The 15,007-nt window shown below is 37.1% G+C and overlaps 1 protein-coding gene across 1 annotated transcript in view; it reads left to right on the forward strand.

Moving 5' to 3' along the window:
* Positions 1-73: 73 nt before the first annotated feature.
* The window catches only part of ANAPC10 (anaphase promoting complex subunit 10), a 54,980-nt gene continuing 40,046 nt past the window's right edge, over positions 74-15,007 (forward strand). Inside the window, exons 1-4 of the mRNA XM_010982665.3 lie at positions 74-180; positions 1,599-1,728; positions 6,853-6,943; positions 14,110-14,230. Coding sequence (XP_010980967.1) covers positions 1,614-1,728; positions 6,853-6,943; positions 14,110-14,230 — 327 coding nt within the window. The 5' untranslated portion in view covers positions 74-180; positions 1,599-1,613. The remainder of the gene's footprint in view (positions 181-1,598; positions 1,729-6,852; positions 6,944-14,109; positions 14,231-15,007) is intronic.

A 15,007-nucleotide genomic window follows, 5' to 3' on the forward strand; every position in this document is an offset into this window, starting at 1 on the left:
GAGCGCAAGGCGGAGCCCTGGAGGGTGGTAGGGCGAGACAGCGCGAACTGACGTCATTGGGCTGCGACCTCAAGTTACGTCGTTGGGGGAGAGAGGCTATGCTGAGAAGCTGAGTGGGAGTGGCGCGGAGCTGTGGCGGATCCTGAAAACCTGAGTGGTGGCAAGCCGGGTCTGCAAGCTGTAAGTGCGTGGGCTTTCCCCGACGGGGAGGATGGTTCTGGCTTAAGCAGATACCTTCTCCTCCCCAATGTCCGTCTCTTTTTCCCCTCCTGATTTCCTCAAGGCGGGTGGGTCTGGAATGGATCTTTAGCCGTTGTCCATCATTCCAGCACTTCTGGCAGAGGTGTCAAGCAGAACCAGCACAGTCTGGTCCAGACGCTGCTCGCGGTGGCGTTCTCTCCTTGGCCTCAGGTCCTTCTGAACTGTGTGGAAGAATAGGAACCTAATCTTCTCCGAGCTCCGTGCATTATCCACTTGGTGGCGTCCAGTACCAAGTTCGGCAGTTGAATTCTGCTCCAGTGTAGAAATGGGCCTTTTTTTTTGACATTTGACGAGGCCACAGATTTAATTGTCTCATCCTAGCCCTCACTTAACTTGCAGGTGGTAAATACTATAGTTTTTAATTGAACCTATTCATTCATCAACTTATTCAATAAATTGCTAATGGAGCGTTTAAACCTCAGACCTTTTCAAAGTTAATAGTCCAGTAGCTACTATTATTTGAAGAGTATCAATTGCTTGTGTGGAGATTAGGGAATAACTGAGATTTGACAGGAGGTGTCAAGGACACGGTTTACAGACCTTTAGGGCCAAGTTTATAATAGGATATACTTATAATGATATTCAGTAGCTGTAACCTCGCACTACCAAAGCAGTTTTACATGTTGCTCACTATCCAAGAGGTCTTTTTTTTTCATGTTTGAAAACGCTTACCAAGATTAACCAACAAAAGATATAAAAGATGAAGTAAACTTGTCCAGAATAGGCCAGTTACTGACTTCTAGACCTTGAAGTCTTTTTTCTGACTTTATGTTCTATGGCAAGAGCACATATAAATGGAACTTTTGATAACTAGTGGGATGTGATTTTTCTTTGTATCACTTAATGGATTATTCAAAATGTAGACCAATATTTACATATTCCTGGAATAAGAGTATTTCATTCTAACTTTTCTAGGGAAAAAACTCCATTTGAAGTAGAAATTTTTACTCATACAGGTATAGAACTGCATAACATTATGAAATTATAGATCAAGTCAACCCATTTGACAGGAAAGGAAATAAAGCCCAGACCTGCCCAAAGTCTAGGCTAGTTAAAGAGGCTGAAGCTGACACTCTGATGCTGTGTCCTTTTGACTACTCTCCTCTGCTGCTTTGCACATCTTGTAAGTCATGATATAATATATTTTAGGAATAAAAACTGAATTCCCCAGAGTTTTTAATCACAGTGATTAAGTTCTATCAACTGCTTTTGAGAAATGAATAATTAATATCCAGGGAATATTAGCAATCCATTTGGTTACTAAATTTTTATTTTTACCTATTGTAGGAATATGCTTAGGCCCTGGTGTAATGTGGATATTCCTTTTTTCTACATAGAATATTAAAAAAAAAATGACCACACCAAACAAGACACCTCCTGGTGCTGACCCTAAGCAGTTGGAAAGGACTGGAACAGTACGGGAAATTGGGTCGCAAGCTGTTTGGTCACTCTCATCTTGCAAACCAGGTAAAACAAAACAAAACAAAACAGCTGTTTGTAATAACTACTGAAAATTTCCTTGTACACTGGGCTGACTTTACTATTCTTTTTGTTTAGATGCTTTATTTTAATTCCAAAATAAATCTAATTGGATTTTAAACAAATAGTTATATAATCTCTTTACAGTTGCTTTGCTAGTACCCACTTCAGTATAACTGCACATGTCATAAGGTCTCTTTATTCTCCCCTCTCTCTGCTATAACTCGGTTATTTGGTTAGCTTTTCTAGCCAGTTTTTCTAAGTTACCATTTGGAGATACCCTTGTGGACCATGACAGAGGTTTGGCTGCTGTTGGTTCTTTTAAGGGCAGCATTCCTGCAGAAATATCAGTAAGGTGATTTCCCTTAGCTTCCAGAGAGTCAAGTTTAGATTTCTCCAAAATCTTAATTATAGGCAAAGCAGAGGTAAATGTGTTGCATCCAATAATTTATGAATGTAGGGGCCATTTTAAATTTTATTTCTGCTGGAAGTAAAGAAATCATGTTGCTTTCACAGCATTTCAAAATCATGAGCTACTCTGAAAGCATGTCTGCTTTTAGTACAAATGTTGGCAGTTTTGTCCTTGGTTAAAGTGCAGGACTGTGTAAGAGCGAAGAATTCAGCCTTTTGAGTTGAAGTAGCCATAGGTAAAGTTTGCTGCCTCAGTAGCCTCGGAAGGAGTTGTAATAGCTTACCCAGCACAATATTTGCCATTGTCACCTTTTAAATAAGAACCATCAGTGAACCATGAGAAGTCAGAATTAAACAGGAATTTCCTGTAGATCATCACAAGGAGTCAGGAGGTGGTCCTTCAGCATTAAAGCAGTTGTGAAGGACTTCATCAGTGACTGGGTGGGGAAGAGTAGCCTGATTTAGGCTGTTACAATGTAAAAGAGTTAGATGAGGAACAGCTAACAAAGGATTTCTTAGGAGGTGAGGCAGCTGACTGAGAAGTGTTGAGTATGATGAGAATTCAGGGGAGCTTCTGTTGCATGAAGTACAAAAGTGATTAAAGGGAATTCCACAGTGAATTTCTTGGTGACTTTAACTAAAAGAGCAGTGGCTGTAATGGTTCCAAAGCAAGGGGGGTATCTTTCATGCCACAGGGTCCAGTTGCTGGTGTAATATCCTATGGGTCACTGGTGATCCCCATGTTTTTGGGTGAGTAACTCATGGGCATTCCCCTCCCATTTTCATATACAAAAAGGGAATAATTGGAATGCCCAAGGGCAGGTGGGTTCAACAAACTCTCCATTAAGGCCTTGGTAGCTATGTCATCTGGTTCTTCTCATAAAATTGGGTCAGGGCTGTTATTAAGTAAAACTTATAGAAACTTTGGCCATAGAAGAGAAATTTGGAATCTAATTTCAGCAGTAACCAACTAGCCTGAGAAAACCTTGCAGTTGGTGCTTAAGGGTTTTGGGAAACTTAGGACACCATGAAGTCTGTTGAGATCTAGGTGTAGCCCTTGTTCTGATATCACATGCCCTAAATAGCAAACCTGGGTTTGGGCCAACTGCAGTTTTCTTTGGCAATCTTATGTCCCTTTAAGGCTAAAAGCTTTAGCAAGTAGATGATGACTTCCTATGAGGAGGCTTGAAAAGGAGAGTAAAGAAGCAAATCATTGCAACAAAGTAGAACCCCCAGGGAACTTTTTATCATCCAGATCAGCCTTCAGGATTTGAGAGAAAAAAGACTTAGTAAAACTCTGAGGTATTACTGCCCAGGTGAATTATATTTCTTCCAAAGTAAAGGCAAAAAGGTATTGGCTAGCTTCATCAACTGGAATACTAAAGCATACCCTGCATGAATCAATTACAGTAAAGAATTTACTCATGGTGGGAATGGATGTTAGTGACATATGAAGGTTAGGAGCAACAGGGTGTCCAAGGATAACAGTGTTGTTTATTGCTGGTGGTCCTGGACAAACCTCCACCTGTAGGTTTTTCTCACCAGTAAAATGGGGGTGTTACAGGGACTAGCTCAAGAGATAGAGACCTCAAGCCTTGTAATCTTATATTGTGGGCTTTATGTCTTGAAAGACTTTTTTACTTATAAGTTACTGATTAATTCTGGGAAGAGGTTTTGAGGGGTCTGTTTGAATCTTGATGGGAGATGTGCTGTGGATTTCGCCCATGAAGAAGGGATTAGCTGATTTAAAAGGGACAAATGATCAGTGTTTCCAGAATCAGTTCTAGGACCATCAGAAATGAAACAAGTAAAAGATATCAAAGGGTCATTTAACTCACTTGTTGGTTAGTTTGATGACTACTCTCAGTTTCTAAAATTATTTCCCCCTTTTAGGAGAAAGAAATTACAGCATGATACTTATCTAAGAAGTCTTGGCATAATGAATAGATAGGGGTGGAGGAACTAAGGGAAAGAAAGGTGTGTATCTCTCAAAGAGCCTAAACAAAAGGGGATACGTTCAGAAACAGGAACCTCTTGGGGATCATTAGAGATCCCCACTATTTGAGCTGTTTTAGTTCTCTGAGGCAGGGGCTGTTTTATAGTAGTTGGGGTATAGAGTGTGGCTCTAGTGTTAATTAGGCCTGGGAGAGATTCACCCCCAATTTGGAGAAATGTTTCTTGAAATCGATTAAGAGAGAGGATTGGGAGGAGCCCCTGTAGTTCCTCTGAGCCCTGTCACTGAGAATTAGGAGGATGTTGGAGAGGCTGGTTAGCGGGCTGAAGGTGCCTAAGGTGCTTAAATTTGTAACAATCTCTTTTCCAATGTTCTGACTCTTTGCAGAAACTTGGAAGATTTTGGTCCCATTTAGGGACTTTAATTTGCTGAAATTGAAAATTAACAATTTTGTCAGTGATTCTAGAGTGCAAGAGAACTGGTTCATCAGATTAACTAAATCTGGAATGGACATAGTTTCCCAGTTCATCCTAGTCCTTTTACTAGAAGGGAATGGTCCCAGTTCAGCCCATTAATAAACAGAGTTAAAAGCTACCTGGGTTGAATCAACATCTGAAGGAAGACCAGAATTTTCTTTAAAAAGAATTAGAAGTTGATTATAATAATCATAAACAGGTTCATCAGATTTTTGTATGCAAGTCTGAATTTTGTTCCAATCAACAGGCTTTGGAAAAATCCTAGGAATTGCATGATAAAGTTGCTTGAGCAATTGCTGGGGCCTGGTCGTATGATAAGTTGATGGGCTGGTCTCCCAGTTATAATTTTAGAGACTTTTTAGGATTTTCCTAATTGGCAGTTTTCATCCAGTGCTGGACCTGGCCTTCACTAACAAGCTGAAAGGATTCAGAGAAACCAGGTTGACAAGTTTTAATGACTGTATTAAGTCACTCAGCAAATCTGTAAGGATCTTCAGTTACTTTGGGAAAATCTTTGACAATGGCTTGCAGTTCAATTTTTGTCCAGGGAATATATGAAATTGAGGATTTAGCCTCTGGATTCTCAGAAGGCTTAATTTTAAAGGGACAGGTTCTGATAAGTTCAGAGGAAAAGGGAGAATTTAAGAGAAAAGGGGAGGCTGGCAAAAGAATTGGTATGGGGGAATTGAAGGTATAGAGGAGGCGTAGGCAGCACAAAAGGGAAGGGGGAAGATGGTGCCAGAGGTGGAGTCTGGCCACAAGGAGCTGAGGGAAGGAGACAAGATGAGATGGGGCCTAAGACGAAGAAGCCAAGGAAGAGAAGCCTGAGGCTTCAGGAGCCACTTTATCTTTCTTTAATCATTTGTTTGCCTCAGTTAATCTTAGAATTTTATTCTGCAGAGAGGCGATTTTAGCCTCCTGATAATGCTGAAAAGCCTCAAAATGGCAATCAAAATAAGCATTAACGCTGAGTTTTGGACATTTTTGAGCCATTGTAATCCTATTCAGTTTTAAGGAAATTAAGTTAGAGATTTCAAAAATTCTCTGTAATGGTCATTTATATTCTAAATTGCCTTCGGTCAGGTTGGTCCATTTAATTAGAAATTTACATGAGGAAGGACCTCACCTTTTAAACATAAAATTATCTGGCGTCCTGTTAAGGGGTGGGCACACTCAGAATGTTTAGATAACTAGGATCCCATTTCTCAGAGGTTTTTCTCTGTAGTAAAAGAACAATTTCCAAATAGTTTACAGCACATACAACTCAATTCAAACAGCTTGTAGGCTAATCCCAGCCAGTTCTAAGGAAACAGCTTGGTCCTGGAGGAGCTGGGCCAGACTTTTTCAGCCAGTTTCCAGAGGCCAGCCCATTCCAAAAGAATAGAATGAAGATGAAAAACTGTCACAGTTTCAGAGAAGCAGCCCCTGTTCCCAAAGGAAAGGGCCAAAGGTGTTTTCAGGCAGCTTTGGTTGAAATAGTCTGATCTCAAATTCTGACTGACATGCCAAATGAGTACTCATATACAGAACAAAGCCTTAACCAAAAGGATGAAACCTTAAAATCTATCTCAAATAAAGTTTGGAGAGTTTCAAATGCAAAGAGTGTGTGTGCTCATATCCAGGGGAAAGATTCAACCTTCAAATTCCAGTGTCAGCGAGAAAGCAGTGAGTGACAGTGGGTTCAGTGGTAGGTCCTGCACCTGTTTGCTCACCAGCCCTGGAACCATTGGGGAGTCTTCCCTGCTCTGCGTATGGGCCATCAACATATTGATCTGAAATAAATAGTCTGCCATATATTTCTCCAGCAAAGATGGGTTTTCTTGGGATCAGCAGAGAATTGCAATTTGGGATCTGCAACCATGGCAAGCCATTTGTAAGTTCCCCCTTGGCAAGGGAAGTAGAACCCTTTTATAGAGAGGAAAAGGAAGCTGGGAGGGCTATAGTAGACAAAGAGGCCATGGCTTCTCATTGGCTGCATCCTTGCCAGGAAAGAGGAGTCTTCTTCCTTTTGGGCTCTGTTATGGTCACAGGGTGTGAGAGCTCCCCCATCTGGTCTCTCAACTCTATTTAATTGAGATTTGTGTTTATTATTTTTACACTTACGAGAACTGAGATCTTAAGAGGATGGAAGAATTTTGGTTAATTTAAATTTCACAGTACTGACCATCATCTTTATCACACTTTCTGATCAAATATATTTGGTAATTTTATATTTTGAATATATGGCTCTTTCTTTTTTATGAGAATTTATTGTAACTTTGGTGTTTTTAGGGTTTGGAGTGGATCAATTACGAGATGACAATCTAGAAACTTACTGGCAATCAGATGGCTCCCAGCCTCATTTAGTGAACATCCAATTCAGGTAATATGTTTTTGAATTTTCAGCTTGTATAAGTTATCAGTGGATAAAGAAATCTTTTATTTACATAAAACTTAAAGAAATACAGACATTGCAGTGAAGTGCACTTAGCTCTGCCTTTTTGTAAGCCTTAGAGATTATTTTTCTGCTCTGCTAGATTTTAAATGTTTTAAGTTTACTTTGTCTTATCTTTTATGAATTCTTGATGGTATTGTACACAGTTCCTTTCATGTAGATATTTCTCAGATGTACTTTTCAATATGATTTATTTCAAAAAAATTATACTTTGCTTATGACACAATGCAGTGCCTTAATGCATTTCATTAAGTCCACCAGGAGTGATGATAGTAAGTCTTGAGCTATAGACCATTTATATAACTTCTCATATTTGTACTTCCATTTAGAAAAAAAATTATTCTAACTGATTACCTCTAAGGATATTCTCAGTTTTGAAATGCTTACTTTTGGGGAGGAAGTGGAAAACAGCCATATGTTTGTCAAGTGCTTTGAATTTATTGACATAGATGGAAACCGGTTAACTTGTTTATCTTGCTCCATTTATACCATCTATTTTAACATTCTCTAGCATTGTAGTTTTAGTCTGTTTTTATTGTCCTAGGATACAGATCAGCAAATTTCTTATGAAAAAGCCAGATAGTAAATATTTTAGACCTTGTGTGTTGTCTGGTCCCTGTTGCAAGTACTTAGTAATACCATTATTGCATGAAAGCAGCTGTAGGCAACGCATAATGACTGAATTTACCTTTTCTAATTAATCTTACAAATGTAGGTGGTGGACAGGTTTCAGTCAGTGGGCTATGTATGCCAACTCTTGTCCTAGAATATTAAATATATATACACCAGAAATAAAAACAGCAGCTAATATTTTTTAAAAGGCTTTAAATACCAGATACTTTGCTAAATGCCTTACCTGTTTATTTCATTTAACTTTTATGGCTATTTTTATCTTTATTTTATAGCCTTAGAAGCAGAGAGATAGAGTAACTTGCTCTAGGTATCTCATATGAGTAGAATCATACAGTATTTGTCCTTTTGTGTTTAGTGTAACTTAGCATAATGTTTTCATGGTCCATCCATGTATTAGAATTTCATTCCTTTTTAAGTCTAAATAGTATTCCATTGTACGTATATACCAATTTCATTTGCTGTTGATGGACATTTGGATTGTTTCCACCTTATGGCTATTGTGAGTAATCCTGCCCTGAACATGATGGACAAGTTGTCTGTTTGAGTCCTGGCTTTCAGTTCTTTTGCATGTATACCTAGAAGTGGAATTGCTTGATCTAATGGTAATTCTGTGTTTAATTTTTTGAGGTACTACCATACTGTTTTCCACAGCAGCTGTACCATTTTACATCCCCAAAAACAATATTGTATATTGTTTACCATTTCTCCACATCCATGCCAATACTCGTTTTCTATTTTTTTGATAATAGCCATTCTAATGGGTGTGAAGTGAAACCATCATTAAGGTTTTGATTTGCATTTCTTTAATGATTAGTGATGTTGAGCCTCTTTTCAAGTACTTATTGGCCATTTAATATCTTTTTTGGAGAAATGGCTATTCAAGTCCTTTGCCCATTTTTGAATTGGCTTTTTGCTTTTTTGTTGTTGATTTTTAGGAGTTTTTTATATATTCTGGATTTTATTTTCTCCCATTCTGTGGGTTGCCACTTTATAAAAATTTTTATTTTTGATGAAATACATTTTGTTAATTTTTTTATGTTGCTTATACTTTTTGATGTCATATCTCATTGTTTGGTTTTTAAATCGTTTTCTAATGAAGTATGGATGTTATGACACTATTATTTCTAAGGCTTGGTCATAAAAGGCAATTTCTGCCTTGTTCTCTTTCTTTTATGTGACTCTCCCCCTTGATACCCATCTACCATGCTGTGAGAAAACCCACATCAAATGGAGAAGCCCATTAGAATAATGAACCAAAGCCCAAGTCGTCAGCTAAGCTCCCAGCTGACAACCAGCACCAACTTGTCAGCCGTATTGGTGAGCCATCTTGGAAACAAATCCTTCAGATCTCAAGTCAGGGTGCTACACCTGATGCTGTGTAGGACCTTCCCTTCTGAGCCCTGCCCACATTCCAAATTCATAAACAAAATAATTTCTACTTTTTAAAGCCACTAAATTTCGACGTGGTTTGTTATACACCTGTAGGCACATATTTATATTACCTCTTTTTAATTTATTATTTTTAAATTCTATCATCTGTCTTTTCTATATCTATCTTTATTGACTGATTTTTCCTCATTATGGCTCACATTTTTCTGCATCTTTGCAGTAATTTTTGATTGGATCCTGGTATAGTAAATTTCACCACGTTGAATGTTAGATTTTTTTTTTTTAAGAGGATTAGACTTTGTTCTGGCAGGCAGTTAAGTTACTTAAGAATCAACTTGATCTTTTTGAGGCTTGATTTTAAGCCTCTTTATAGTGGGTCTAGAGTACCTTTTACTCCAGGGTGGGAGTCAGCAAACTTTTTGTAATGGCGTAGACAGTAAACATTTTAGGCCTTGCAGACTATGTTTAAGCTATTGCAACTGCCCGGCGCTGCTGTTGTAGTGCAGAAGTAGCTGCGGACAGTAGGTGAGTGAATGGGCATTGCTTTGTTTCACTGTTACTTTATTTACAAAAATAGGTGGTAAGCCACATTTGGCATCTGAACCGTGGGTTTGCTGATCCCTGCTCTAGGGCAGCAATTCTCCAACTTTTTGGTTCCAGTACCATTTTAACCTTTTATTGAGGCCTCCAAAAGCCTTTTATTTATTTTTTATATCTTTTCAGTATTAACCATATTAGAAATGATAGCTGAGGAATTTTAAAGTATTTATTATCTAAAATTAAATAATAATCTACTATATGTTAACATAAATAACATTTTTCAATGAAAAATAACTGTCTCTTCCAAAACACAAAATAGTGAGAATAGTGTTACTGTTTTACTTTTCTTGTGAATCTCTTTAGTGGTCCGACTTAAGAGAAGACAGCTGGAGTCTCACATACGCTTCTTCATTCAACCTTTTACAGCATCCCATGTCAGATTGCATCTGGAAAACTGCACTGTACACTCATAAGAGAATGATTCTGAAAAAGACAAATAATGTCTTAGTATTATTAGGAAAATAGTTATGACCTTGTTGATCCCCTAAAGGAGTCTTGAGATCCCTCACAGATCCCCAGACCACTCTTTAAGATCACTTCTCATGGGCAAGATTAGCCTCATGGAATGCTGCGGCTTGACCCTTCTGGGATCTCAAATGAATGTCCTAGATATTTGAGGGTTTTTTTTTTTCATTTTTTTTTTACTGAAGTATAGTTGATTTACAATGTTTCAGGTGTATACCAGATTCCTTTCCATTATAGGTTACTACAAGATTGTGAATATAGTTCCTTGTGCTATACAGTAGGCTGCCCTAGATATTTGAAGAGATATTTGGACTCTCCACTTTGGTTGTTAGGAACGCTGATGATTGGCTACTCTGTGTGACCTCTGGGAATTGTTTGGCTTACTGCTTCTAAGGAATTGTACTCACAGCAACTGCTGTTCTTTGCATGTCTTTGTGGAGTTTCATCCCATGCATGCACAGATTGGTATTCAAAGACTCAAGGGAACTCCATGCAGATGTCTGGAGTTTTTTTTCTCAGTATAGCTCCTTCGTCAATTAGTGAGACTGCAGGATTCTGTTAGACTCTTCCCTCCCTGTATTGCAGTCCAGAAATTGCCTTCAGTCCAGAAGCCCAGTTGTTCATAGGACTTACTTCATTCATTCCCTTTCTGTCCTGTTGTTCAGTGTCTGCAGTCAGATGTTTCGTAGATGTTGCCTGGTATTCTAGTTGTTTATGGTGGGAGGGCAAGTCTGGTAGCGGTAATTCCTTCATGGGCAGACAGGACATCCTGACTTTTGCCTAAATCCCAGGCGGTGGGAAGGAGTAGGTGGGAAAGGTAAAAGGGGCATGCCTTCCTTTTAAAGAGGTTCTTTATAACACAACAGTCATTTGGTTCAACTCTTACTGGCCATAACTTAGCCATACAGTCATACCTAGCTTTAAGGGAAGCTGGGGAGTATAGTCTGTTAGCTGGATGTTCTGAAGAAAGAAGGGACAGGAGGCTGTTAGGTTGGCAACTAGGAGTTATCTGTCCCTAATGTCTTCTGTTGTAATTTCATGGGTTCCAAATCAGTTGGGAAATTATTCAAGAGTCAGCAGGTGGAGACCAAAGTATCACTCTTATAAAACTGACAAAGCTGATGTTTTAGAAAGGGTTTATATCTGTGGTCAAGTGTGTTTCCTAAAATTGAACCCTAAAATTAAGCAGAGTTACCCATCCAGTTATGAAAGTGCTAGACCAGGTGGAGCCTGCTCCTATTAAATGTGTGACATGAAGGAACAGAGCAAATACTGGCTTCCTGCCAGCAGCTCTTTCTCTGCAGAAGGGGAGTAGTGGGTGAGGGGATAGAGGCTGGGAGTGGTACTTACATCATCAGAAATGGGAAGTCTTACCTTCTTACTTCTCCCTTCTTACAGTACTGTATCCTAAGAGGTTAGCATAGTGCCTGGTGTCTAGTAAGCATTCAGTTATGGTGATTATTATTTTCAAGATGATTTGAGCATTTGAGTAGCAACCACTAAGTCTCATAATCTGTGCACTTAATCTTCCCACATGCATTGCCATTTGACAAACAGCACGATTTTCTGTGCAATGTTATTTTAAAATTTTACCATGAGATAAAATTGATAAAAAATTTAAAAGGCTTAATGGGTACCTTTTAGAATGACAGTTTAAAATTCTTGGTGAGGTCACAGTTTCCTTTGCAAGTCTAATGAAACTGCGTATATTGCCTGAGTTATTCCCATGATTTCTGGTGCTACATGAGCTCATGATGTAGGTAAAATTTAAAGCATTACAAACATCTACATATTTACTGTAAAATGGTGTCAATGACAATGTTGAGTAAGCTAAGTACAGTTGATTAGTAGGAAGGTGATAGTAGTTAAGATCATGTGAGGCAGGCAGACACATGTGAACTCCCGCTCTGCCCATCTACTAGCTTTGTGACCTTAAGCCAGTTATTAACCTGAGTGTTACTGTTTTTATTTTTTCAGTCAGTAAAATGGAAGTGATAATAGTTCCTCTATTGCAAGGTTGAGGAGTAGATGAGATAATACACATAAAGCATTACTTCTGGGCCAGACACAGTATTCACTTGCTATTTGCTGCTGTTGCTGTTGTGTTTATAATCATTAGGGTTATTACTGTTTTTTTGCCTTTCTAACCTAACCCTTATTATATCTTTTAGTTCTTAGTGACCAAGTTATCTTGAATTTAATAACTTAGAGATAAAATTATCCTGAGTTAAAAACTCAATCCTTTAGTTTGGCTTTTGTTAAAAAAAAAGTCCTTAAGAGTTATCGTCATGATCTTTGATCTCTCCATATTAAGAAAGAGCTTTCACTGCCTCTTTATGGCTGGTGCATCAGGGAAAAGATCTTTTGTACGCCATTCAAAATTCCCCCTTCTTCCTTTGCATCCTCTCCCATCTCCTTCCTGGCCCAGTAGAAAGAGAAAGATGTCAGTTTGATACCGCTGGCCTCTTTTGAAAATCTGGTAATGGTATTTATGCTGTCAGCAGTTCCTGAGTATTTAGCGTTTTACACCTTGATCAGTCTTTATTATTTGAGGAAAAGTCTTTAACTTTCCCCATTCCTTTCTGATGAAAAGCTTGGGCTACAGAAGTTTGGTCCCCTCACTCAGAACTACAGATCCCCTGCTGTTTTTATAGGCTGACTTTTGACATAGACTGCTTCTGTTCAAGGAGCTCATTGTTATGAAGTCAGTGCCGGTTATACCAGATCTTAACTTTCAAAGCATATTTAAATAGGCTTCTTAATTTTTTTTGGTTGATACTTAAAATTGTCTAATTTCCCCCCCAAAGACCAGAATAATATATGCTTATTGTAAAACATTAATCAGAAAATATAGAAATCATAAAGAAGAAAACAAGGATCTCCCATAGTTCCACCCCACCAAAATAGTCACTTTTACTGTTCTCATATGATTCTACCTGTGCCTTTTTCTATGTATACCTATATATAGGTTTATATGACTTTAAAACTTTTTTGTTTTTCCCAAAATGCAATTCTTTTTAATATTCTGTTTTGTAATCTGCTTTTTCCCTACTTTAACTATCTATCTGTGTGCATCTTAAATCGTTGTGTAGGATTTCATTGGATTTGTATAATGTAGTTTGTTTACCTAATTCCCTATTGGATGGACATTTAGGTTATTTATAATTTTTCAGCAATTCAGCTGCAAGATCATGAACATTTTTCTTCATCCGTTTTAGAGTAGTTATGTTATTTATTTTCTTTTAATGCATTCTTAGAAGTTGAATTTGTGGGTCAAAGACTGTGTCTTCCTAGTGGCTAGGAAAGTACCTTTTTCTCATCAAATTTGAGTATTATTAATTATTTTCATATTTCCCAATATGATAAAAAACTAATATCTGTATATTTTAATTTCTTTTTCTTTAATTATTAGAGATTGAACATATTTTCATGTTTTTTGGCCACTTGCAGCTTTCTGAGATTAATTTTTTTCTGTAATCTTTGCTTATTTTTCTAAGGTATATATTTTAAAATAGCAAAATTTTATTTCTTGCATTAAATGATAAGATTATACTTTCTATTTTTAAAAAGACCATTTTTCTCCTTGCTAGACTTAGTTTCTCACTTAGATAGTTATTTTCAAGTATTAACATAGGAAATTAAGTAATTAACTGTTAACTAGTCAAGCTTGTTAGAATAATTTCTTTGTCTAGAATACAGATGAGGAGAACTGAAATCTTTGATGCTTGTTTGCACTCTAAGGTAGCTATTTTGGCTTAACTGTTCCTTTTTTGCTCACATCTGGTTCTTGACCATGTTCTAGGTAAGAGATGTCTGTACAAGTAACATGTGTATCTTTTTTTTTACATGTGCTTCATTTCCATCATTGCTAAAATTAAAGAAAATGGAAATTATTGATTCAGATACTCATTTTAGCAAACTGTGACTTTTAAAATCAGAATAAGATGTTTTGGATATAATCTTTCCGCATGATAAAAGGCACATTGTTTTTACTTTATTGCTTTTAGAAGAAAAACAACAGTGAAGACATTATGTATTTATGCGGACTACAAATCTGATGAAAGCTATACTCCAAGCAAGATCTCAGTCAGAGTGGGAAATAATTTTCACAATCTTCAAGAAATTCGGGTATGTCTTTAAAATTTTAAAAAATATTTTGTCCTGTAATTCTTGCTCTCAAGAAGATAGTCACCTTTGACATTAAATTAGTCAGATTAAAATGTTAATATATAAAAGGAAAATTGTTAATATCTAAGAAAACATTTAAAATTTTTAGTATTTTTAATATTCTTTTGAATTCTGATTATCATCTTTTTTCCTCAATATTTTATTATGGAAATTTTCAGATGTACAGAAAAGCTGAAAGAATTATATAGTGAACCCCAGTTTACTCACATCCTAGATTTTACAGTTGTTAAAGTTTTGCTATATTGCTTTATTATACTCTGTCGATTAACTAATTATTATGTGCATTTCAAAGTGATTTCCATGTATTTGTACACATCACTCCAAATACTTTAGCATGATATATAGCTAGGGTTATTAATACTTGCTTGAAGTTCATTTTTTAAGGTAAAATTTATATAAATTTTATACAAATCTTAAGTATAATGTTGGTGAGTTTTAACAAATGCATATATATCTGTGTAACCCCAAATCCTGTTAAGATATAGAACATTTCTGTTACCCCAGAAAATTCCCTCGTATCCCTTTTTAGTCAGTTTCCATCTCTGTCCTGCCCTTAGACATAACTGTTTTTCTGATTTTATTTATTTATTCATTCATTCATTCCATAGATCAGTTTTCCCTGTTCTAGAATGTCATGTAAATGGAATCATACGGGGTATACCTTCATGTAAGGCCTCTTTCACTCAGCCTAATATTTTTTAAAGTAAATAAGAATTT

The sequence above is a fragment of the Camelus dromedarius genome, chromosome 1 (genome assembly GCF_036321535.1).
Source record: "Camelus dromedarius isolate mCamDro1 chromosome 1, mCamDro1.pat, whole genome shotgun sequence".
Lineage (NCBI taxonomy): Eukaryota > Metazoa > Chordata > Mammalia > Artiodactyla > Camelidae > Camelus > Camelus dromedarius.